The sequence below is a fragment of the Anomaloglossus baeobatrachus genome, chromosome 11, assembly GCF_048569485.1.
Source record: "Anomaloglossus baeobatrachus isolate aAnoBae1 chromosome 11, aAnoBae1.hap1, whole genome shotgun sequence".
In the NCBI taxonomy this organism is placed as follows: Eukaryota; Metazoa; Chordata; class Amphibia; order Anura; family Aromobatidae; genus Anomaloglossus; species Anomaloglossus baeobatrachus.
The window spans coordinates 138,864,421-138,889,516 of NC_134363.1; the positions used below are offsets into that span (position 1 = coordinate 138,864,421).

Consider the following 25,096-nt stretch of genomic DNA (forward strand, 5'->3'; position numbering starts at 1 on the left):
CACCGACATAAAGTGCAGCACAAAAATAAAACGGTGGCATTAAAGTTATTACCCTCCAGAATGTAAAGGGTAAAGACAAAAAAAAAAATTTGTTCTGAGGTTAAAGGGGGTGGGGGGGGGGCTCTTTCTTTCTTTCTGGAGGGTGTTTTAGGGGAGTTGTTTGTGTTTTTGCTTTGTCTGCTCTCTGACATTTCTCTCTGATGTACACACCCTAAATGACCTCATACCCACCACCAGAAAGATCGGACACGGTGAACGCCAGTGGGCCATGCCAGCCATCTGTTACGTTATGAGGGGCTTTAATGAGGTGTAATTTTGCAATAAGTTAGGAAAAAAATTGGGATTTTTGTTTTGACCCTCAAAGAGTTTTAAAGATTAATTACAAAGTGTAAGTGATGTTACCCGGGGTGTGATTACCTTGGGTAACACTTAAGATGAAATCGTCAGATCAGTTTTTCCGAACGTTTGTAAAAGTCTTCGAGAATCTACGCTAAAGATGAATTTACACACTTAAGTTTCCATGTTTTGAAAACGCAGCATATTTCCCACCCAGAAATTACGTTTCATTTTACGGTATCAGAATTGTGCGTGAAAGTTTAAGAAATCTCAAGCATTCGCTATTAAAAAATATCCAAATTTTTAATTGACCATCATCAATTTACGCTGCGGGTGTTCCCTCAATGCTTTCATTACGGTTCTCGACAGCGTCCCCATCAGGCATCGTGATGCTGAAGACTTGTCCTCTACAGTGTTGCCTGGATTAGGAACGCTTCTTTCCATTTTGTGTGGAAGAGCAGTGCCTCAGGGCCTCCTTTACAGACCTGTATTTTTTTTTCTCATTTGTCAAAAGACTTTTTTTTTTTTGTCTGGTTTTATTTTATTGTGATGATTCCGTCTTTCAACCTTGCATCAGTTTTACCAATCCACACGTCATCTCTTTTTTATCTGATGAAAAAGAAAAATTTGAGATTTTTCACACCTTTTCCTACCAACTGGTCGGAAAAACGGAACAGCACTAAGATGACACATGGGTGTCATCCATTTGCTCTCCAGTGTTTTTCCCAGATGCGTTTTATGTGAATGAATGAGTTTGATCCCCAAGTTGGATTAAGATTCGACATGTCAATGTTTTTTGTTTTTTTTTTTTTTCGGACAGTCTGTCACAAATTAGACACGTGATTGTGCCCATAGACCGTAGCGGGTATGTTCTCTGCCCTTGACATACACAGAACACTTATGAGAATAATGGATGTCAGAATAAGTACCTATCTGAGCCCTGGACATTCTGGGGTTTTTTTGTTTGTTTTTTACCTGCTTTTTTTTTATCACAGGAATAGTAACACTTCATTTGCGGTATAGATCAGGAGTATTTCCCGATACACACCTCTGAAATATGTCAATGTTTAGGAAACATGCTCCCAAGATAAATGATACAATGGCCAGCAGAACTCTCTCTCGTCCTCCATTCGATATGGGTATGCCGAAGCACCTGATCAGCGTCATTAGCATCCTTTACATCAACCAAGAAGTAACATACCCACTTTTGAGAATTTTGCTGGCCCCCCGAATGAGTTTGAAAAGGTCTGTCTGGGAGAGGTGGTCGTGCGCCATTCTCTCTGTCAACCCAGATGACGCCCCTCCTTTGAGGTACATGCAACAGTGGGAGAGGGACCTCGGGATCACGTTGTCAGAGGAACAGATCGTGAAAGTCCTGGTTTTTGCGCATCAGACCGCAATTAGCTCCAGGCTTCAAGAATCTAATTTGAAGCTATTAGCAAGGTGGTATAGGGTCCTGATCAAATTGCATCGGATGTTCCCAGGGGCTGACCCTACATGTTGGAGGTGTGGAGAGGGGAAGTTGTACACATCTTTTGGTCTTGCCCATCCTTGCAGAGGTTCTGGTCGGATGTGGGGGGAGTGATCAGACTGGTGACTGGCACTACCGGGGAGCTGGGTCCGGAATTGTTCCTGCTGCAGCTCTCGGAGTCTTCCATTAAATCCTATAAGAAATCGCTTTTGTGTTTCCTGGTGATGGCAGCTAGGCCGTGCATCCCCTTGAGATGGAAGTCTGGCTCTCCCCCCATGCTGGCTCAGTGGGCTTCTAGGGTCCATGCCCTTATGTATATGGAAGATTTGACGGCCTCCATCTATGATCGGTATGAGCTCTTTTACAGGACCTGGTTCCGGTGGTTGGAATTTAAAGCCTCGTCGGAATATGGCGCCCTGGTCAATGGCAGCTAGGAGATCATGGTAGTCTCAGGATGATGCCCCTCAAGTGGAGTTCCCCTCTTCCCGTCTCCCCCTTTTATCCTTCTCGGTCTATCCCTGTGTGTATGGGTATGTCCTTTTCCTTGGCTCTCTCTACACCATTTTTTTTTCTTTTCTTTCTTCTTCTTTACAATACTTATTCATTCTTGTTTTATTAAAGTGAAGGCTTAGACCCGTGTAGGTGGAAGTTTTGGTTTGCCTACCAGGTTTTGTCGCAGAAGCACTGTATTATCCCCCCTGCTGTATCTGTATTCATATTATCAATGTTATATTATGTACGGGTTGGTTGATGAATAAACATTTTAAAAAAAACAATAAGCAACAGTCCAAACAGAACATGGTAACACGGCATGGTTCAAAGTAGAGCGAGGCATCAGACCAGGCAGCATCCTGTCACCATTTCTGTTGAATTTATATGCAGAAGCTATTTTAGGAAGGTAAGGCTTGCCGAAATAGAAGAAGGAATCAAATTTTTCTGGTCAAACCATCAACAATCTTAAATACACAGGCAACACAATATTGATCGCAACAACAAGCGTAGATAGAATGAAGAACTTATTACGTCAAGTCAAGGTGCAAAGCTCAACCATGGGATTCCTACTCAATAAATGGATGGCGATAAACTGGAAGTTGTAAAGGACTTCAACCTACTCAGATCTATGATCACTCAAGATGCAGGGATGACATTGGGGACAGTCGCAGCTCGCACATAGTCTGGTTTTTTTTCTGTGGTATCATATGGATAAGAAACCTGAATAATGAAGAAATAAGACAAAAGAAGAATCAATGCCTTTGAAATGTGGTGCTGGAGAAGGATGTTCTCAATACTATGGATGGCAAAATGACAAACATATCAATTTTGGAACAAATCAAGCCAGACATGTCACTCAAAGCAAAGATCACCAAGCTACGACTTGCCTACATTGGACACTTCAAACGAAGAGAGCAATCACTGGAGAACAACATCATGGTAGGAGGAATAGAAGGAACAAGACGCATAGGAAGACCAGCAACCCAGAGGCTTGATACAATCAAGATGACAGTGGAGAAGACCCTGGTGGACCTATATAGGCTGCACAAGATCGATCTTCCTACAAGAGCGTTCATCCATCAAGTCACCATGGCTCGAGATTAAGCTGAAGGCCATTAAATAATAGTAATAATATCAAACAAGTATAGTGTGATTGCTGCCAACTAGTAGGCACAGAAGTTTGTTCTACTTTTGCAAAAGATACATAGCTTAAAAAACTTGATCGGAATGCTTGAGAAATTATGGGGTAAAATAAGTCGTTCATAACCTGACCAGGACAGTTCAACAACTTCATATTTCCATAAACTTTCTAAAAGTAAATATAAAGAGGTCTGGACAGTTATTTTATATTGCATTTATTACTTTTATTACCATTCTTATTAACACTATTCTAACTGTGAAAACTACCTTTCCTTCTCACACAGTTAATGCCCCCTATATAAAGTTAATATTTTGCCCTCCCTACAGTTTTACTTGCCCTTTCTGCAGCTGCCTGGCATTGAGACAGCCTTACTAGTAACCAGACAGACCCTTCTTGCGTCTTTTATGACTGTAATACATGTTTTTCTGTTAGTTTGCTTTAGGTGCACTGGATTACACAACGGCAGAAGTCCGTGACCGAGCAGTGCGGATTATACTCCACTTGTACCAGCAGAATAGAGCACAGGTCCTCGAGCACATGCCAACGGACGAAGCCACCATTCGCAAGAACATTCTGTATAAAACCCTGTTCGATGGATTTTCCAAAACCGATGGTAGACCCACAGAGTCTGAACTAAAGGTATGAGTCCAGACCAGATTTAGGTGGGAAGTTTATCCAATTTTGTTGCAGCTCTAGCCCGTAACCCCCCCCATCTCCTTGCAATTAAAAGGGCAATCCTAGGTTTACTTATTCTTTAAGCTACTGAGTATTGAGCAGTCGGCATAAACTACAAAGCCCCCTATAAATATGCATACCATAGGCGGATTATAATAACGGCAATCTGGGCTACCCTCTAGGCCAGATTGGTCAGATTGCCCTCATGATAATGTTTTGTGCACCACAATTAGTGGCACATCTCTCTGAATAGAGAACTTTTCTGAAGCTCCACTGCCGGCAACGAATGGTAGAGCTCCAGGGTGCCAGTGTCAGTAATGTATATGTTTGTCAAAAAAGTGGAGCCCTTGGAACCAGAGTAGAGCTCCTGGATAATGAAAGCGAGGTCAGTATATGGTGCTCTTGTATTTTTGTTTTCTTTGTTTGTTTTTTGTTCAAATCAAAGTTTATTAGAATAGCAGAAGAGAATCAAACAATTGCACAGCGCGGAGATGAGGGTATATATCCCAAGCTAGCTGCTAAAGAATCACAGTTCCATGTCTACACCTGTGCCACTGGCGACCAAAAATAACAAGTAGAATTCGCATTTATATGGGATAGGAAGAACGAGTTGAAAAATAAAAAGCGATTAAAGAAGAAGAGGTGGAAGAAGGATTAGCGACAGTAAAGACAATAGTAACATGGGAGAGTAAGGGGAAGGGTACAAAGGGTTCCCACCCTACTGAATGCGCCCTCCTACAACAAAACCACATTTTCAAGGTTAGCCTTCCAGGTACAGAGATAAGAGAATTAATGGACAATTACCCACATACAGTGCTGGCCAAAAGTATTGGCACCCCTGCAATTCTGTCAGATAATACTCCATTTCTTCTTGAAAATGATTGCAATCACAAATTCTTTGGTATTATCTTCATTTAATTTGTCTACAATGAAAAAAAAAAAATTGTCATAAAGCCAAATTGGATATAATGCCACACTAAACATAAAAAGGGGGTGGGCAAAAGTATTGGCACTGTTTGAAAAATCATGTGATGCTTCTGTAATTTGTGTAATTAACAGCCCCTGTAACTTACCTGTGGCACCTAACAGGTGTTGGCAATAACTAAATCACACTTGCAGCCAGTTGACACGGATTAAAGTTGACTCAACCTCTGTCCTATGTCCTTGTGTGTACCACATTGAGCATGGAGAAAAGAAAGAAGACCAAAGAACTGTCTGAGGACTTGAGAATCCAAATTGTGAGGAAGCATGAGCAATCTCAAGGCTACAAGTCCATCTCCAAAGACCTGAAAGTTCCTGTGTCTACGGTGCGCAGTGTCATCAAGAAGTGTAAAGCCCATGGCACTGTGGCTAACCTCCCTAGATGTGGAAGGAAAAGAAAAATTGACGAGAGATTTCAACGCAAGATTGTGCGGATGGTGGATAAAGAACCTCGACTAACATCCAAACAAGTTCAAGCTGCCCTGCAGTCCGAGGGTACAACCGTGTCAACCCGTACTATCCGTTGGCGTCTGAATGAAAAGGGACTGTATGGTAGGATACCCAGGAAGACCCCACTCCTTACCCCGAGACATAAAAAAGCCAGGCTGGAGTTTGCCAAAACTTACCTGAGAAAGCCTAAAACATTTTGGAAGAATGTTCTCTGGTCAGATGAGACAAAAGTAGAGCTTTTTGGGAAAAGCCATCAACATAGAGTTTACAGGAAAAAAAAGAGGCATTCAAAGAAAGAACACGGTCCCTACAGTCAAACATGGCAGAGGTTCCCTGATGTTCTTGGGTTGCTTTGCTGCCTCTGGCACTGGACTGCTTGACTGTGTGCATGGCATTATGAAGTCTGAAGACTACCAACAAATTTTGCAGCATAATGTAGGGCCCAGTGTGAGAAAGCTGGGTCCCCCTCAGAGGTCATGGGTCTTCCAGCAGGACAATGACCCAAAACACACTTCAAAAAGCACTAGAAAATAATTTGATAGAAAGCACTGGAGACTACTAAAGTGGCCAGCAATGAGTCCAGACCTGAACCCCATAGAACACCTGTGGAGAGATCTCAAAATGGCAGTTTGGCGAAGGCACCCTTCAAATCTCAGGGACCTAATGATGCCAATACTTTTTGTCTGTCCCTTTTTTGGAGTTTTGTGTGAAATGATCAAGGATTTGATTTTTTTTCTCTTCTCTTTTGTGTTTTTTTTCATTGCAAGCAAAATAAATGAAGATAATAATACCAAAGAATTTGTGACTGCAATCATTTTCAAGAAGAAAATGAGTATTACCAGACAGAATTGCAGGGGTGCCAATACTTTTGGCCAGCACTGTACCTGCCTCTCTGAATCCATAGACCCATATACGGCGAGTTCCTGATCATAATCCACAGGGTCCATGTGGCATCAACTTTGTCCTGGTTATCGAGTATCTGACTTATCAAGGTCTCCATCCTGAGAATCTCGTTACACTCTGCTATGAATTCATCCCGTGACTGGATTCTAGTTCGCTTCCAATATTTTGGAATTGGGTTTCTGGTTAAAAAATGTCTTCATAAACCTTTTCTTGAACCCTGGAGCAGAGACATTCCCGAGGGACAGGAGAGTTAATTCTTTTGTGGGCTGGATTTGACTCAAGGCTAGTTTATTGAGTAACTGGAAAATGCTCTACCAAAATGATCTCACCGGGAGACATGACCACCAGATATGGGTGAGGGTTCCCCTCTCCTTATGGTATCTCCAGCACACATCAGAGGCTGAAGGAAAGGCAGCATGGATACTTACAGGGCACCTATACCACCTAGATAGGACCTTGTAGCACCTCTACCAATAAAGAGAAGGATTTTGGTCCGCTCCTCAGCCAAGAATGACTTCCCTTACGCTCTCTCCCACTTCCCAAAGAGTACCCAGGCAAGCCGTCCCTCGCACTTTCTTTGTTTGTTTTTTATTTGTGTATTGGATGGTTTCCTGTATATAGGGGGCTATATGAGGATTTATATTGTTTATAGGTATGTAGGCGCTCATACTGCATATAGGGAGGCTATGTGATGAAGCATACTGTATATATGTGGGGCTGTGTGTGGACTCATACTGTATATAGAGAAGGCTATGTGAGGGCTCATACTGTATATAGAAAAAGCAGTATGAGGGCTCACACTGTATATAGAGAAGGCTATGTGAGAGCTCATACTATATACTGAAAAGGCTGTGTGGGGGCTTACACTGTATATAGAGAAGGCTAGGTGAGGGGTCATACTTTAGGGGATATGTGGGGGCTCATAGTGTATATAGGGTGGCTATGTGGGGTCTCATACTGTATATAGAAAAGGCTATGTGGGGGCTCATACTGTATATAGGGGCTTTGTGAGGGCTCATACTTTATATAGGGTATGTCAGCCTAATTAATTCTGCTTAATATTATACAATTAATATAAAATAATTATGTTTTTATTACTATTGAGCATAATTAATTTCAGCCTTTTGGTCTTTGCCTCCACACCAGTTACACCTTCTCATGTGGCCCCTTGGGAAAATTAATATCAAACATGTAAAAGTCCAGCATGTCCTATCACCAAACTGGAGAAAGTAGTAGAGAAGTTGTTGGATTGCTCCCACAAGGTGGATTACCTGCACAGGCCATCACAGGATTTAAGCCCCGCTCTATATTCATATATATTGGACTTTTTAAAAAAAAAATAAAATAAAAAAAATCAGATTTGTTTTATTAATGTGATTTTCCTCTCAGGCACAGAAGAAGGTGGCAGCAGAAGAAGCAGAAAGGAAGAAGAAAGAGGAGATCCGAGCCCTTCAGCAGCAGTTGGCCGCTCTTAAGGAGATGCAGTCGGAGGTCCAGGCTGGCAAGGTACACAGTGGTATATATTGGCATCTTCGCTCCATGCCTCACGTGTCCCGTATCCGGTATGCTGGCAGAAAGTCGGACTCTTCCAGGTTTATACTTTATGTATACACGTCACTTACTGATAGAAACCAGGATGGCTGTAGCTATAAGCCAGACGTCCAGAGCGTGTTAGAAAGGAGAGGGCAACACGCTCATTGCTGCTCCTGGCTAATACATTTTGACAGCAACGATCGCAGCTTTAAACCATTAACTGACTTGTGCGAGGCTGAAAATGTCAGTGCAGGTATAGATTTTCTTATAACGAGAAACTAATGAGTTATTGTGGCTGTGCAGAGTGTCTCTCTCCTGCAGATCTGACATTGGGTATGAACAGCTGCCGCGACAGGTATCACACGTGTTTAATAGAATAGGACACATAACTTGCCGGGCCCCCGACGTATGTGTCACCAAATGTCCCCTCCAGAGTGAAGCTACAGCTCTCCGCCCTCAGAATGGAGAGGCCCCCTTTGGACTAGTGGCTCCCCGTCCCCAGAATGGAGAAGCCCCCTTTAGGCTAGTGGATCACCGCCCCCAGAATGGAGATGCCCCCTTTAGACTAGTGGCTTCTCACCCTCAGAATGGAGAGGCCCCCTTTAGACTAGTGGCTCCCCGCCACCAGAATGGAGAAGACCCATTTAGACTAGTGGCTCCTCGCCCACAGAATGAAGAGGCCACCTTTATGCAGGCGTTATACGAGGCGATCTATCGTGCGATAGATCGTTGGAGTCACGGTTTTCATGATGCACATCCGGCTTCGTTGGCGACGTCGTCCCGTGTGACACCTACGAGCGATCGCAAATCGGTGAGAAATTGGGTATCGTGTACTCCTCGTTTTATTTTTAAAAAATCGTTTATTTTACTTTGTGCAGGTTGTTCATCGTACCCGGGGTAGCACACATCGCACTGTGTGACACCTCGGGAACGATGAACACAGCTTACCTGCGTCCCGCGGCTCCCGCCGGCAATGCTGAAGGAAGGAGGTGGGCAGGATGTTACGTCCCGCTCATCTCTGCCCCTCCGCTTCTATTGGCCGGCCGCTGTGTGACGTCGCTGTGACGCCGAACGTCCCTCCCCCTTCAGGAAGTGGATGTTCGCCGCCCACAGTGACGTCACTCAGCACGTAAGTTCGTGTGACGGGGGTTAAACGACTTTGTGCGACACGGGCAGCGATTTGCCCGTGACACACAAACGACGGGGGCGGGTACGATCGCTCGTGCGATCACACGATAGATCGTACCGTGTGAAGCCCGCATAAGACTAGTGGGTATTGCCACTGTCCTTAAAAGGATTTTACACATAAAGGAGGTTTTGCCGCATGGTGTTATTTCCTTGTTCACTAACATGCTGTTCTTCTTTCTTGGTGTATCACTTATTTCACCCACTTTTTGGATTTACTTCCAAAGGTAACTTTGGTGCCACTTGTTGGTTATTCAACAATTATGACATTTTCCCATTCACTATTGCACCAACATTAACTTATGTTGTTTTTTTTTTACTTTTTTACATTTATCTTCATCTGCTTTTCTTTCTTTTAGGGGAAAGAACAAATCCCGAAAGCAAAAGTAGGTGAGTAAATTGCAATTATGGTATAAATGGCTGTATGCGACAGTAATTAGTATGAGCGAACGCTCGGATTTGGTAGGTTCTGTACTGTCGCCCGTCTGCACTAGCTGACCGCTGTCAATAAGTCAAATAGAGAATAATTCTGGCACACTTAGAGGATATATGAAAAAAGAGACTATTGAAATGCTTGAATGGTTTTATTTGTGCATAAGTCAAAAAAAGTGATGATAATTCATCCATCCAACGTTTCGACCATTTGGAGGTCTTTGTCAAGGACAAAATTATCTATATGAACAACTGTGCGGTGTATGTTCTATAATATGAGGACATCACCATGGAATCAAAATGAACAGAGATGCAATCCTTATGCACTGAAGAAGATAGGTGGTAAATGGTAGAGACCTTTTCCAGAGGGAATGAGAGCGTTGTGAAATATGGACAATTCTGAAAAAACTGTTTGACTGTCAAAGGTGGGTGCCTTTAGGACATAGGCGGAAGTATCGTGCTTCCTTCACTGATAGTTTCTCAGTTGCCTCAGAAGAGAAGAAAATGTTCTGAAAATGCAGAAAGAATATTCTGATACTTTCACTGAGGAATTCACAGTAACCTCAGGGTAACATGAGTGCTTAATATCGTTCAAAAAAGGTGAACATGTATAGTCTGGATCATGAAATGAAAAAGACTCCTTATGGGGTTCTATAAGAGACCCTGAGGTATTAGAAATTGGAGAGAGCTAGTAAGACATATGTGGTGACACGGATCTTGCGTTGGTGATATAGGGTGTGGGCCCCAGGGAGACGTCCTCATATTATAGAACATACACTGCACAGTTGTTCATATGGATAATTTTGTCCTTGACAAAGACCTCCAAATGGTCGAAACGTTGGATGGATGAATTATCATCACTTTTTTTGACTTATGCACAAATAAAACCATTCAAGCATTTCAATAGTCTCTTTTTTCATATATCCTCTAAGTGTGCCAGAATTATTCTCTATTTGACTTGTTATTTTTTCTGAGCACCTATTATTTTACGCAGTGAGCCAGGAATAATCGTCTCGCGCTGTCAATAAGTGGCTGCCAATCAGCATTTTACTCGTTCTTCGAGTTCTCGTCAGCCTGTTCAGGCCACACGATTATCATAAGAGTCTTCTTAGGGATCCTCATCCACGGTATTCGTGCAGTGTACATCCTTTACTCAATGTCCAATACTTTGTACCTCGTATTAGGTGCCTGAATTGTGGGCTGTAGTTACACCCATGACTTTGATCTTACTTTTAGACCCGGTGTGGTCTGTGTCCATCTATGTCACACTAAACAAATCTATCAATTTTCCTCATTTCATCAGTGTTGTACATTGTCCATCATAATAGTAATATAATAATAATAATTATTGATTTATTTAGCGCCATTAATTTCACAGCACTTTACATACATTGGAAACACTGTCCCCATTGGGGCTCACAATCTAGAGTCCCTATCTGTATGTCTTTGGAGTGTGGGAGGAAACCGGAGAACCCGGAGGAAGCCCACGCAAACAAGGGGAGAACATACAAACTCCTTGCAGATGTTGTCCTTGGTGGGATTTGAACCCAGGACCCCAGCGTTGTAAGACTGCAGTGCTAACCACTAAGCAACCGTGCCGCCCATATATTAACTACAGTCTACAAAAAATAACAGGTCCAATAAGTCGGAGGGAAAGCAATAAGCCAATAGAATACATTTCATGTGCCATTGTGGAAATACCCAGACCCCAAAACTGCATATTTTTCACATGACCCCCATACACATAGTTGTGTTGGATAGAAGAATGCTTGGGCCTAGAGTTATCTCCCCTATACAGGACGGACATTCCCGTGTCTCTATGAAAGAGCCTCTGCCATACTCCTCTGGCGGTGGCTTTCCTGGGGTCCATTGCAAATCCATCAGGTCAGATCCTTCTCTCCCCAACATCATCTTGGCTGGAAAATTCGGGAGGCCTCTATAAATTAGGCTGATGACTGACATCGATGTGCTTTGCCAACTTTGGTCAAATTACGGTCACTGGATGTATATTGGGGGGACATCTACCAAGAAGAGTTTGTATAGGCTGAGTAAGATTACATCAGGCTTAGTAGAGGCTGTAGTCTGCATATTCTTGGCACATAATGAAATGTGAGTTTAGATATTTAACCACATATATAAATTGTAAACAATATATTTTTTCCATACTAGAAAGCCGGTTCTTCTCTTACTGAATCCTCTCCGCTGATCTAATGGTGTTCTTTCTAGTAAATTGTTCCATTACCAGTCTCCGGAGCAGTGGTAGCCTGTGACTATTTCCACCGTCACCCTCCACTGCCATACATGACCTCATAACTTTCCCACCTGTGTCTTAATATGCAAAGCGCTGATTCGCCTGGAAACCTCAAAAGTAAAACATTTGTATCTTAGGAAGATTCATCCCGGCTGTGAAACGCGTGTCAAGCTGATTTAATGCCTCAATTATCAAATTATCCAGGATTTTAATAATCACTTGTCTCATTGGGAACTTCTTAAATATATAGCCAGTGAATGAGACTGAGCTGCAGTACCAGTTTCAGCCCATGGACGCTGTTTTGAGGGGGTTTTTTATTATTTTTTTTTTTTTAAAGGTGTACAATTGCAGACAAAAGAAAAAAAGTCTTAATTTTAGCTACTTCCATATATTTGGCATATGTGTACATGACGTGTGAGAGGGGAGTGTTTAATGTGGGCTCATGAGACGTAGCATATACCTAACAATTGTCGGGGTCAGAGATAACTCCGAACCCCATAGGTTTACTCCTTTTAGTTTCTACAATAAACAGCAATCGCTGCATCTAAATGTTTAAAGGGAATCTGTCAGATGATTTTGTACTACAATTCTAATGTTATCTTTAAATAGGGCTTTAAGGAGACCTTTCAGGATCAGTAAGTTTTATTGGTCTACCTTATCCTGTTATCTTGTTGTAAGTGTCATAGAATTCAGTGTGATGTAGTAACTAGTCAAGCACATATACATACAAACTGCATATTCACTGCTCCCCCCTCCCACTTCTTACTGCCATCATCAGTGATAGTAAATCTGAACTGAATGTGCGCTGCTGCCCCCACCCATACTCCCTCCCATCTCTCAGTAGTGATTGTGAATGCACTGGGAGGTGGGGGGCAGTGAACATGCAAATTATATTTACATACACTTGATTAATGTGCAGGAGACACTGAATTCTATGGAGCTTACAGCAAGATAACAGGAGAAGGTAGAGCTATAAAACTTACTGATCCTGAAAGGTCTACTTAAGCCCTATTTAAAGATCACATTAGTATTGTACTAGAAAATCACCTATCTTTAAATAGGTCTTAATGATTCCTGAATGGTCTCCTTAAGACCTATTTAAAGATAGGTGATTTTCTAGTACAAGACTAATGTTATCTTTAAATAGGGCTTAAGTAGACCTTTCAGGATCAGTAAGTTTTATAGCTCTACCTTCTCCTGTTATCTTGCTGTAAGCTCCATAGAATTCAGTGTCTCCTGCACATTTGTCAAGTGTATGTAAATATAATTTGCATGTTCACTGCTCCCCACCTCCCAGTGCATTCACTATCACTAGTGAGAGATGGGAGGGAGTGTGGGTGGGGGCAGCAGCGCACATTCAATTCAGATTTACAATCACTGATGCCAGCAGTAAGAGACAGGAGGGGGGGCAGTGAATATGCAGTTTGTATGTACATATGCTTGACTAGTTACTGTGTCATACTGAATTCTATGACGCTTACAACAAGATAACAGGATAAGGTAGACCAATAAAACTTACTGATCCTGAAAGGTCACTTTAAGCCCTATTTAAATATAACAGTATTGTACTAGAAAATCACCTGACAGATTTCCTATAAACAGGGGACCCCCCCGCTGCTACCCTATTCCCTACAACATGATCATGGGGTGTTGATGGGTTGTCTTGGCAGTTGGGGAACAGTGACTACCTCTGAACCTGCCATTTTAATTTTCCTATTAAGCACTGCCACAGGCAAGGATTCATAGTTAAATTACGGATAGGACCATACACTGAAATACATAAGCATTGCAATGTATTGTACCAGCGATCGTATATTCATGTACTAAAAATAAAAAGTTTCAAAAATAAAAAAGAAAGTTTTAAATCTCACACATTTTCCTATTTGTTATATTATTGATGTCTTCAGATTTTTTTTTAATGTATCTATAATATTTGTATAATGTATTTATTATAATTGTATAAAAATTACCAGAATTGATGGTTTTTGGGGGGTTTTTTTTATCCCGCCTCCCAAAAGCAATAAGATGAATAGTGATCATGAAGTTATATTTACTCAATAATGCTATCCATGAAAATGACTGGTCGTCACGCAAGAAATTGAGCCATCAAAGAGCTCCATTAACAGAAAAAGGCAAAAAAGGGGTCTCAGAACATGGCGACACTCAATATGTGTCTGGTATGCCTGCCCTGTCACCTTATTAATGTTTGGTCGCACTGATGAAGGTTCTCAAATAGGGCAGTCTACAGGTCTGCCACCAAAAATACCAGATCTATGATAGACCCCTTTATGGGTCACTTGGGTTCTTTTGGGTTCATTGCCAGCTGTTTGAAAATGTATCTGGCATAGCTGTCCGGGCACCAGGGAGCCGAATACACACTCCTTGGCCTGTGGACTGCTCCCCTGCTGATGTGCCAGGTTGACGAGATGAGAGGCGCTGACATAGGTGTTTCTGGATTCCACCTCATTTTATTGCCTTTGCAATAACAGATTTTATTTGTTGTAGAAAGTTGCAAAGCAAGAAGTTATAAAGAACTTATAAAATACAGCAGCACCAGAATTTAGGAAGAAAGACGTCTCAGGTAGGAGAATAAAAGAGAGGACACAGTCATGAGTCATTTATTGAGGCTACCGGCTTATAGATGGAAAGGTCAAACATGGGACTCAATACAAAGAGGACAAAGATATTGACTACTGCCAGATACGACTGGGACACATTTGAGATGGACACGACGAACTGGAATTTGTAAAGGACTTCAACTTACTCAAGATGCAGCGATGACACCGGAAGTCAACAGGAGAATAGCTATGGGCAAGTCAACAATGAAGTCACTGGACAAGGTCTTCAAGTCTAGAAACATTTCACTGGTGACAAAGACACGGCTTGTACATAGTCTGGTCTTTTCTGTAGTAACATGTAGATCCAAAACCTGGACGATGGATAAATAAGACAGAAGAACAATCAATGTCTTTGAAATGTGGTGCTGGAGAAGGATGTTATCAATACCATGGATGGCAAGAAGAACAAACAAATCAATTTTGGTACAAATCAAGCCAAACATGTCACTCGAGGCAACGATCACCAAGCTATGACTTGCATGCTTTGGACACCTCATACGAAGAGAGCAATCACTGGAGAAGGACATCATGGTCGGAAGAATAGAAGGAACAAGGTAAAGGGAAGACCAGCAACCCGATGGCTTGATACTGTCAAGATAATGGTGGAGAAGACCCTGGAGGATCTAAGCTTGCACAAGATCAATCTTCCTACAGAGCGTTCATCCATCAAATCGCCATGGCTTGAGATCAAGCTGAAAGCTGTAAAAAAAAAAAAAAAAAAAACTTATTGAGACCATTTTCCTCTTCTCAGAGGCTTAAGGCTATGTGCGCACGTAGCGTAATTACATGCAGTTACGCTGCGCTTTGTAGCGCAGCGTAACTGCATGCGTCCTGCGTCCCCTGCATAATCTATGGAGATTGTGCAGGGGCCGTGCGCACGTGGCGTCTTAGAGCGCAGCGCTTCGGCTGCTGCCCGAAGCGCGCGTTCTAAGAAGTGACATGTCACTTCTTCCGTGCGCTTTGCCGGCAGCTCCTGCTCTGTCTATGGCAGGAGCTGCAGGCAGAGCGCATGGAATCTGCTTTTTTTTTTCTCTACGGACATTTTCTGCAGCGATTTGAAGCGCACGTGTGCTCTTCAGATTGCTGCAGAAATTTCTGCAGGGCTAGTACGCAACGTGCGCACATAGCCTTAAGTGTGCTGATGTTCTAATCTACAGGGCAGCTTGTTTTACCGCTTAATGACATTTATATCTGTAAACTTGCCATCCCTTGGTAATGTTGGCTGACTATTCTTGTGTGAGCCTCAAACCTGACCAAACACGTTTGTCACCTAGCTTTATCAAAATCTACAACATGAAACCACCAAAAATAGACAACTGGGTAAAGTGAATAGTGTTCCCCATCCTTGATCTTTTGATTTCTTGAGAATGTAGAAACAAATAGAAGATATATCGGTGGCAATTATTTTAGCTTTCAAAGTCCTTTATGCCCATATATGTCGTTTTGAAGGGTTGATCTTACAAACAGATTCCCTATAAAAGGGAATGTGCACCACTAAAGAAGCACTTTTATCAAAGTTTTTATCCTCTTAATATATTACAGTCATATTATATAGCACTGTGTACTTACAATCGCTTATTGTGCCCTTTTACCCACTTAATTCTTCTTTTTTCCATTACGTCTATGACATAACTTGATTAAAAACTAGTTGAATCCTTCTCTGCCTTTTGTATAAAAAGGAAGCCTCTTTTTTCCCTGCATGTGTCATCACTGCAAAGTCCCGGGCAGGGGGGAGGAGCGGAACAGCTTGGTCAGGAGTTGAAAAGGGGCATGACTTGTGTAGGGAAAAAGAGACTTCCTATTTCTACATAAAGCAGAGAAAAGAGAAAAATGTATTGGGTAGAAAGGCAAAATAAGCAATTGTAAGTACACAGTGGCATTTAATATGATGATTGCAATATATTAAGAGGATAAATACTTTGATGGGAGTGCTTCTTTAAAGTAACATTTCAGGTTTGTTCGTTTTGTTTTACTTTAATTCACTCTGTCACTAGTGTCCCATTTTATATATTTCAGCTTGTATCATCTTGTGTAGTTGTTCCTTTCTATCTAAAAGTTCATGGATATTTTTTGTTAGTTCATGTAATCTCTTTGTGTCCCCCTAAGAATTATAAGCCTTTGTCGTCTCCCAAGGGATGACACTCTAAAGTTCCTTTTTCGATAGAATTACTTCGCATACACCACATAACTTCTCCATAGCGTGGAATAGAATCTTCTATCACAGTTCATGATTATGATTATACAGCTCCTATTATGTAGTTATAGTGGAGATCACAGTTCAGCCTCCATCACTGTATACTTATAAGCTGTTAGTTTAATCCGGAGACTGTAGAGGCACATATGATGACCGTGTCTCCTCCCGCAGGCAGGGATGCTTCTGGCTCTTGCTACCCATGTGTTGCTTTGCTGATCTATCCTAAGATTGTTGCTAAAACATAGGGGAATAAAATGCAAGATGAGGTGGAGAATGGAATACACAATCATAAGTGGGGTCTAGTTATAGAAAAAAACAGTGCTTCCTTAAAGATGTCTGATCCAAAGTTTTATTTCATAATCTGTACTAATTGCCTATGTGAGGATGTGTACATGCGTTAAAATACTTATTGATTGACATCTTCTCCATTTTTCAATGCCACTCCAGTCCTCTTCTGGCCCTCATGAACTGCGAATATAGTTACTAACCGGCTCAGACAGGAATTTGTCTGTCTGGCTTGAATGGACGTCTTTTTTTCAGTGTAAAGGCCACTTTATACGCTGCGACATCGCTAGCAATAGCACCCGCCCCCGTCGTTTGTGCGTCACGGGCAAATCGCTGCCAGTGGCGAACAATATCGGAGGTACGCGTCACACGTACTTGCCTGCTTAACAACGTCGCTGTGGCCGGCGAACAACCTCTTTTCTAAGGGGGAGGTTCGTGCGGCGTCACAGCGACGTCACACAGCGGCCTGCCAATAGAAGCAGAGGGGCGGAGAGCAGCCGCAGGAAAGTCACGCCTACCTCGTTGACGGAGGACGCAGGAACGATGTTGTTCATCGTTCCCGGGGTGTCACACGTAGAGATGTGTGCTGCCTCAGGAACGACGAACAACCTGCGTCCCAAATCAGCAACTATATTTGGAAAATGAACGACGTGTCAACAATCAACGATTTGGTGAGTACTTGGCATCGTTAGCGGTCGCTCGTAAGTGTCACACACAATGACGTCGCTAACTAGGCCGGATGTGCGTAACGAATTCCGTGACCCCCAGCGATATCTCATTAGCGATGTCGTTGCGTGTAAAGCGGCCTTTAGTCTATGGAGCCTTGTTTGGAAACTTTATAGACTTACATTTGAAAGAAGTGGCTTCAATCCTTACCACGGTCCCTCTGTCAGCCGGCAAAGAAGACGAATGGTCATGTGGGGCCGGAACGACCACAAAAAGATCTGTAAAGTATTTTAATGCATTTACACAGCATTACACAGATAATTAGAATAATTTATTAAATTAAAAATTGTGCTATTTAATTAATTTAAATTATTTTAGTGCAAAAAAAATCCCCTACCATATTCTTTTGCTGCCATCTTAGATAAAATTAGTCTTCTCCCACCTCTGGCAGCTTCCTATACAGTCTGTTCTAATTTCCTGTGCGGCATGAGTTTTCCCAGCCATACTGCCATGCTCCTGATCAATGTTTGCCACATACATGCTGTTAAAAAAAAAAAAAATAAAATAAAAAAAAAAAAAAGTTCTAATGAAAACTTATAACATGTTATTACACAGTATAGCACCACCTAGTGTTCAAAGTATACAGCAGTGTGCACGTCCTCCTAATGATCTGAGTGGTCACACATACTGTCACTAACCCCATTGCCGCCAGGTCTTTGCATAGTTGTTCTGTATTTAGCGCAAAGCAATAGAAATAGCTTTCTGTCCTGCTTGTCAGGTAAGAAGCTGAAACTGTGCAGTAGCTCAGCAGTTTATATGAAAAAACTCCTGCTGTAGAAGAAGTTATAACAGACTGTATAGTAAGCTGCAGAAGGGGAAGAAGACCGATTTTATCCAAACCTGTCCCCAGCCATGTAATTTCACAGCAGCGCCAAGAATGTATAGGAAGCTGCCAGAAGGGGAAGAAGACTGATTTTATCCAAACCTGTCCGCAGCAATGTAATTTCACAGCAGCACCAAGACTGTATAGGAAGCTGCCAGAAGGGGAAGAAGACTGAATTTATCCAAAGTCTGTCTGCAGCAATGTAACTTCACAGCAGCGCTAAGATGGAAACCATAAATAACAGCAGGGGTATTATTTTTTTGTTCTAAAAATACTGTCAAATAATAGAAAAAAAAAAAAAGAGTTAACTGTCTTTTCAGGGCTGAGGTATGAAAATGATTTCTGAAGTAATTGCTTTACATCTTATATCTTACATTTACTTTATATTTCAAGATGACCGTGGCAAGAAGCTGTTGATGTCTCCAAACAGCGAAACCCTTGATGACCAGTCGTCTGTTAATAACTACTTAGATAAGTAAGTCCAATATTTGTTTTCTTGACAGCAGCCGCCCAGAACATAAAACAAGCCGTTAAGAATCATCACTGTTTACCTAATGGGCTGTAAGAGAATAAACTAAACTGTCCTGGGAATATATTAATGTGCTCCTTATCTACAGACGTATACAGTGTGTCCACCCATATCCTGTCCACCGCCATTAACTTGAGAACGGCGGCAGCTATATAAGTGGTGTCTAGGTATAGTAAAGTATCCATGCGCTACGCAATGAATCCACCTATAGTGCCACCTGGTGGAAAACAGAGTTAGCATTTTTATCTCGAAAATGGAACGAGATAGAGAAAAAAAGTGAATTACAAAGTTGCAGGGCATCATCAATTCAATACGAATCGACACCTTGCATACAGAAATGCTATGATATGAAACCCATGACCCCACCAAAACATTGAATGCTGGTCACGCATATGGCGCTCATTTAACTTTGATGCTCAAAGTGGCCACCGTTAGCTGCAATGCACATCTGGACTCTGCACAGCATACTGTATCTCGCTGCACGTTGTGCAATATGGTAGGTGACACGTTTGCACAAGCATCTGTGATACGCCGTCGTAGGTTGGTGGAGGGGTCGCATACACCTGCTGTTTGATGTGACCTCAATGAAAAGAAGTCTGGGGTCAGGTCAGGTGAGCGTGGAGGCCACTCCACACAGCCACCATACCCAATGACTTGTAGGAAGGTCTCCATGAGGTATCGCTTCACGTCCGCAGCCTTGTGAGTTTTACACGTTCTAATCATAGCATTTCTGTATGCAAGGTGTCGATTCGTATTGAATTGATGATGCCCTACAATTTTGTAATTCACTTTTGTTCTCAATCTCGTTCCGTTTTCGAAATAAAAATGCTAACTCCGTTGTTTTCCACCAGGTGGCGCTATAGGTGGTTTCATTGCATAGCGCATGGCTACTTTACTATACCTAGACACCACTTCTATGCCTATAGCTGCCGCCGTTCTCAAGTTAATGGCGATGGACAGGATATGGGTGGACACCGTGTATAATCTGACCCTTGCGGATTCCTAATATAGAGTCACAATAAATGATCCGTACAATAAGTCACCTGTCCAGTAGCTATTGATGACCGTCCTTATCAATTGAATATTTTAGACACTACTCCTCTAGATATTTAGGCTCAAAGCTTTCTTATATTATTTTCTTAAATAGTTTTTTGTTAAACTCCATGCCTCCTGGAATTGCTGCTGTTCCACTGATTCTTGAACAGTTTTTCTTTTTTCCTCTGCCCCTCCATTCCAAAGTGATGTCCCTCTGCAATAAAGGAGGACATTTTCCATTCAACCAACTGGGTGTCTACCACAGAACATCTTTCTGGGCGTGGCTGCATTTTGATTGGCCAATGCCACAGGTGAAAACGCACATGCTCACGGAGACATTCTGTGGTACATGCCCAATTGGTTGAAGGAATATTTGGGCATAACTTTGGAATGGAGAGGCGCAGAAGAAAAAGAAAAACTATTCCAGAATCGGTGGAGCAGCAGCAATTGGAGGAATAGGACGCAGTATAAATGTTATAATACAATGTAAGGTGTTCCTTTAAAGGGATATTTCTTTCTCAACCTTTCATGGCTAAGATCTAAATATGAGAGGTATAGCAGCGTAGCTCAGCCGCATTCGGTGTTTCTGTGGTCTCCTTTCAGGAATAACTCTGTCCACGACTATCTCCACCATGAAGGGCTGAAATGAATGACCCTTAAAAGGTCACTGCAGCCCAATCATTAAGGATTGTTGGTGGTCCTGGCAGTCACACCATCACAGATCAGGAGCTGATGGGCTATCCTTGCAATTTTCCATCACTTCTAAGGGGTACTTTACACGCTGCGACATCGCTAACGATTGCTAGCAATGTTGAGCGCGATAGCACCCGCCCCCGTCGCTCGTGCGACATTTGGTGCTCGCTGCCGTAGCGAACAGTAACGCTACGGCAGTGTCACACGCACATACCTGGTCAGCGACGTCGCTGTGACCGCCGAACTATCCCTCCCTCAAGGGGGAGGTGCATTCGGCGTCACTAAGCGGCTGGCCAATAGAAGCGGAGGGGCGGAGATGAGCGGGACGTAACATCCCGCCCACCTCCTTCCTTCCACATTGCCGGTGGACGCAGGTAAGGAGATGTTCGTCGCTCCCGCAGTGTCACACATAGCGATGTGTGATCCAGCAGGAACGACGAACAACATCGTACCGGTGGCAGCAGCGATATTAAGGAAATGACCGCGTGTCAACGATCACCGTTTTGGAACGATTTTGCGTCACTAACGACGTGACCCCAACGATATATTGGTAGCGATGGCGCAGCGTGTAAAGTACCCCTAAAGTTGATCATACACCTAAAATAAAAGTCCTCCCACAATGGATGGGTGATAATTTCTGACAACTATCTTTTTAAGCACATGGGCAAGCAATGGTTTCTGGTGGTCAACTGCAGAATGTTTGGAGAAACATTGATTTGACAATATGTCAGAGGACAGGATGTAAGCAGCTCATAGTTTGGATTAATCGGGTTCCCTCTAGGTACTTAAGATTTCTCATAGGTCCCATTAGTACTGCAGTCGGTGTCTCCCTAGCTATTTTGGATCATGTGCGGAGTTAGTTTCCAGTGACTGGCGAGACATGACCGTGACGACATGGACTCTGTCAGTGCCTAGCATGGGTTAAGTTTCTTAAAATTCAGCCAGACATGATGATAGTTTGTTTATAAACGGGGGATAAGCCCCTCATTGTTTCTACAAGACTCTAAAGGTACCGTCACACATAATGAGATCGCTAGTGAGATCGCTGCTGAGTCACGGTTTCTGTGACGCAGTAGCGATCCCGTTAGCGATCTTATGTGTGACACCTACCAGCGATCAGGCCCCTGCTGTGAGATCTCTAGTCGTTGCAGAATGGTCCAGGCCATTTTCTTCAAAGGCGACGTCCTGCTGGGCAGGACACATCGCTGTGTTTGACACTGTGTGACAGGGTCACAGTGACTGCTGAGATCGTTATACAGGTCGCTACTGCGATCTGTATTGTTCTGCATCGCTGGTAAGATCTGACTGTGTGACATCTCACCAGCGACCTCCCAGCTACTTACCAGCGATCTCTAACAGGTCGCATAATTTTCGGGATCGCTGTTAAGTCGTTGTGTGTGACTGGGCCTTTAGGAGTCTAGTGTTAAAGTTGTTGTTGACTCATGTAATTGCCTTGGCCAGTGAAGGTCAGATACCCAGGTCAATCAATTATGCGAACTTCTTATTGTATTGCTAGATGCAATGCAACTTAACGCCCCGTCACACTAAGCAATATCGCTAGCAACATCGCTGCTAACGAACAACTTTTGTGACGTTGCTAGCGATGTTGCTGTGTGTGACATCCAGCAACAACCTGGCCCCTGCTGTGAGGTCGCTGGTTGTTGCTGAATGTCCTGGGCCATTTTTTAGTTGTTGCTGTCCTGCTGTGCAGCACAGATCGCTGTGTGTGACAGCGAGACAGCAACAACTAAATGTGCAGGCAGCAGGGAGCCGGCTTCTGTGGAGGCTGGTAACCAATGTAAACATCGGGTAACCAAGAAGCCCTGTCCTTGGTTACCCGATATTTACCTTTGATACCAGCCTCCGCCTCTCTCACTGCCTGTGCTGCCGGCTCCTGCTGTGTGCACATGTAGCTGCAGGACACATCGGGTTAATTAACCCGATGTGTGCTGTAACTAGGAGAGCAAGGAGCCAGCGCTAAGCAGTGTGCGCTGCTCCCTGCTCTCTGCACATGTAGCTACAGCACACATCGGGAAATTAACCCCATGTGTGCTGTAACTAGGAGAGCAAGGAGCCAGCGCTAAGCAGTGTGCGCTGCTCCCTGCTCTGTGCACATTTAGCTGCAGCACACATCGGGTAATTAACCCGATGTGTGCTGTAACTAGGAGAGCAGGGAGCCAGCGCTCAGTGTGCGCTGCTCCCTGCTCTCTGCACGTGTAGCTCCGTGCGGTGGTAACCAAGGTAAATATCGGGTTGGTTACCCGATATTTACCTTAGTTACCAAGCGCAGCAGCTTCCACGCGGCGCTGGGGGCTTGTCACTGGTTGCTGGTGAGCTCACCAGCAACTTGTGTAGCCACGCTCCAGCGATCCCTGCCAGGTCAGGTTGCTGGTGGGATTGCTGGAGCGTCGCAGTGTGACATCTCACCAGCAACCTCCTAGCAACTTACCAGCGATCCCTATCGTTGTTGGGATCGCTGGTAAGTTGCTTAGTGTGACTGGACCTTTAGCTCAAGACTATTACTGCTAGGGATATTTGTATACGGCTTGAAATCTAGCCAATAAGAGCCCAGTCTTATCCATTAATCGTGAAGACCCCAATGGTCTGAATGGAGAGCTCAGGGGGGTATAAGAAGGACTGTCCATTGCCCGGGTAGACTCTGCTACATGATACCAATCTAAGATCTGTGCATCTGATTGGCAAGCCATAACCGAACCTGGATTATTATATTACATGGACTTCAGCATCGAATGCAAGGATTCGGCTGAGATATCAAGGACTACCTAAGTAAGGAATCCAGCGTGGGACAATCCAGTCACCTGACTACAGGCTTTGCAGTCCTCAGCCAGCTTCCTAAATCCAGTGTTACTCCATTCTCGGTGGGTGCTGCTGGTTTGGAGTAAGTTGCCCTGGGAGCTCTGAGGCATGGATATTCTAATCCCTGGTGAGCCAGCGGAAGGGTGAGAAACTGTTGCCGGTTACATTCTGTGGCTTTGCTGGTTATGGGCCATATGCCGTTACTTGTTTGGGGATCCAATAAAGTCTTAATATTGTGGTTCCCTCATCCTGTGCTGTCTGAGTAGTATTCTGCCCACGGTTAAGGAGGTCGGGCGTTCAGTTGGGATGAGCCCTGGGTCACGCTGTCTTTCTAAAGGTGGCCGGATCAGCGGATGCAAGCACCCACTGACCCCCATGTCTCCACAATGACCACTCTCACACCAGAAACCTCCTGCTTGGTCAACTGGCTTCCTATTAAATTGTCCCCAGAGTGCCCCAGTATATATAACGTACAGGCCCTGCTGTGTACAGAGACTGAAGTGATTGATTTCAGCTCTGATCTACGTGTCTTGTTTGCAGCTTATGCATTTTCTGTGGGGAACGAGATGAGTCGTTCACAGAAGAAGGCCTGGATCTCCATTACTGGAAGCAGTGCCCAATGCTGAAACGTTGTGAACACTGCAAGCAGGTAAATGGCTTCTTGTCCTTCTCTCATAAGACATCTTTGATTTTGTCTCTTCATCAGTATCCTATACAAACCGCCTTTTTAATTTCTATATTTCTTAACCAGGTTGTGGAAATTGCCAGTCTGACAGATCACCTTCTCACTGAGTGCGACCACAAAGACATGTTTGGCAAATGCCAGCGCTGCACGGAAGCCATATCTAAGGATCACCTACTAGAGCATGTCAAAGCCAAGACGTGTAACCGTAAGTATCTCCTTGCGGTTTCTCATCCTGGACGTTGTATACGGGTTTTTTTTTTACCCTAGAGGTCTGTTTATATAGTGGTACATGTCCAAGGTATATATAGAAAGATCCTCCCGAGATACTCGATGCGATGTCGCAGCGTGTAAAGCACCCTTAAAGCTTCAACACCACTATGAAAGTTCTCCATCATCCACTCAGTACTAATCATCTCTTTCCAGGTGACCACATTGGTGGCCTCTAAAGATGAGCGGGTCGCTTCTCATGTCCACAGTCCAGGTTGGTCCTCACTGGCTGTGGACAGGAGTGAATTTCCTGAGCTTCTGCGTTCTCCGGTACAACGTTTAATGCTCTAGACTGAGATGATGTCATCTGCGCAACACAGATGACATTGTCCCACCCCTGCAGCAGTCGAACTGCTCGGATCTGGGGTTACTGTGACTCGAGGGTCTCCGGACCCGGGAGCTTGCGGCCACTCGAATGTAAAGGGGGTATTTACAGTGGATAAATGTTCGTGATGCCCCCTGCGGATTGCGGTAAGGGGAGTACCGCCGCTGCCAGTAGGAGTACCTGGGCTGATGGTGTGGGGGCAGCAAGGTGTCGGTCCCTCCACAGGTAGGGATGGCCCCGGATAGTGGG

General features: G+C 43.6%; 1 protein-coding gene across 1 annotated transcript in view; it reads left to right on the top strand.

The window, feature by feature from the left end:
• The window catches only part of CEP104 (centrosomal protein 104), a 212,455-nt gene that overhangs the window by 167,410 nt on the left and 19,949 nt on the right, over window positions 1-25,096 (top strand). Inside the window, exons 14-19 of the mRNA XM_075328831.1 lie at window positions 3,873-4,079; window positions 7,839-7,955; window positions 9,527-9,557; window positions 18,890-18,971; window positions 24,111-24,219; window positions 24,322-24,460. Of these exons, the coding sequence (XP_075184946.1) occupies window positions 3,873-4,079; window positions 7,839-7,955; window positions 9,527-9,557; window positions 18,890-18,971; window positions 24,111-24,219; window positions 24,322-24,460 (685 nt within the window). The remainder of the gene's footprint in view (window positions 1-3,872; window positions 4,080-7,838; window positions 7,956-9,526; window positions 9,558-18,889; window positions 18,972-24,110; window positions 24,220-24,321; window positions 24,461-25,096) is intronic.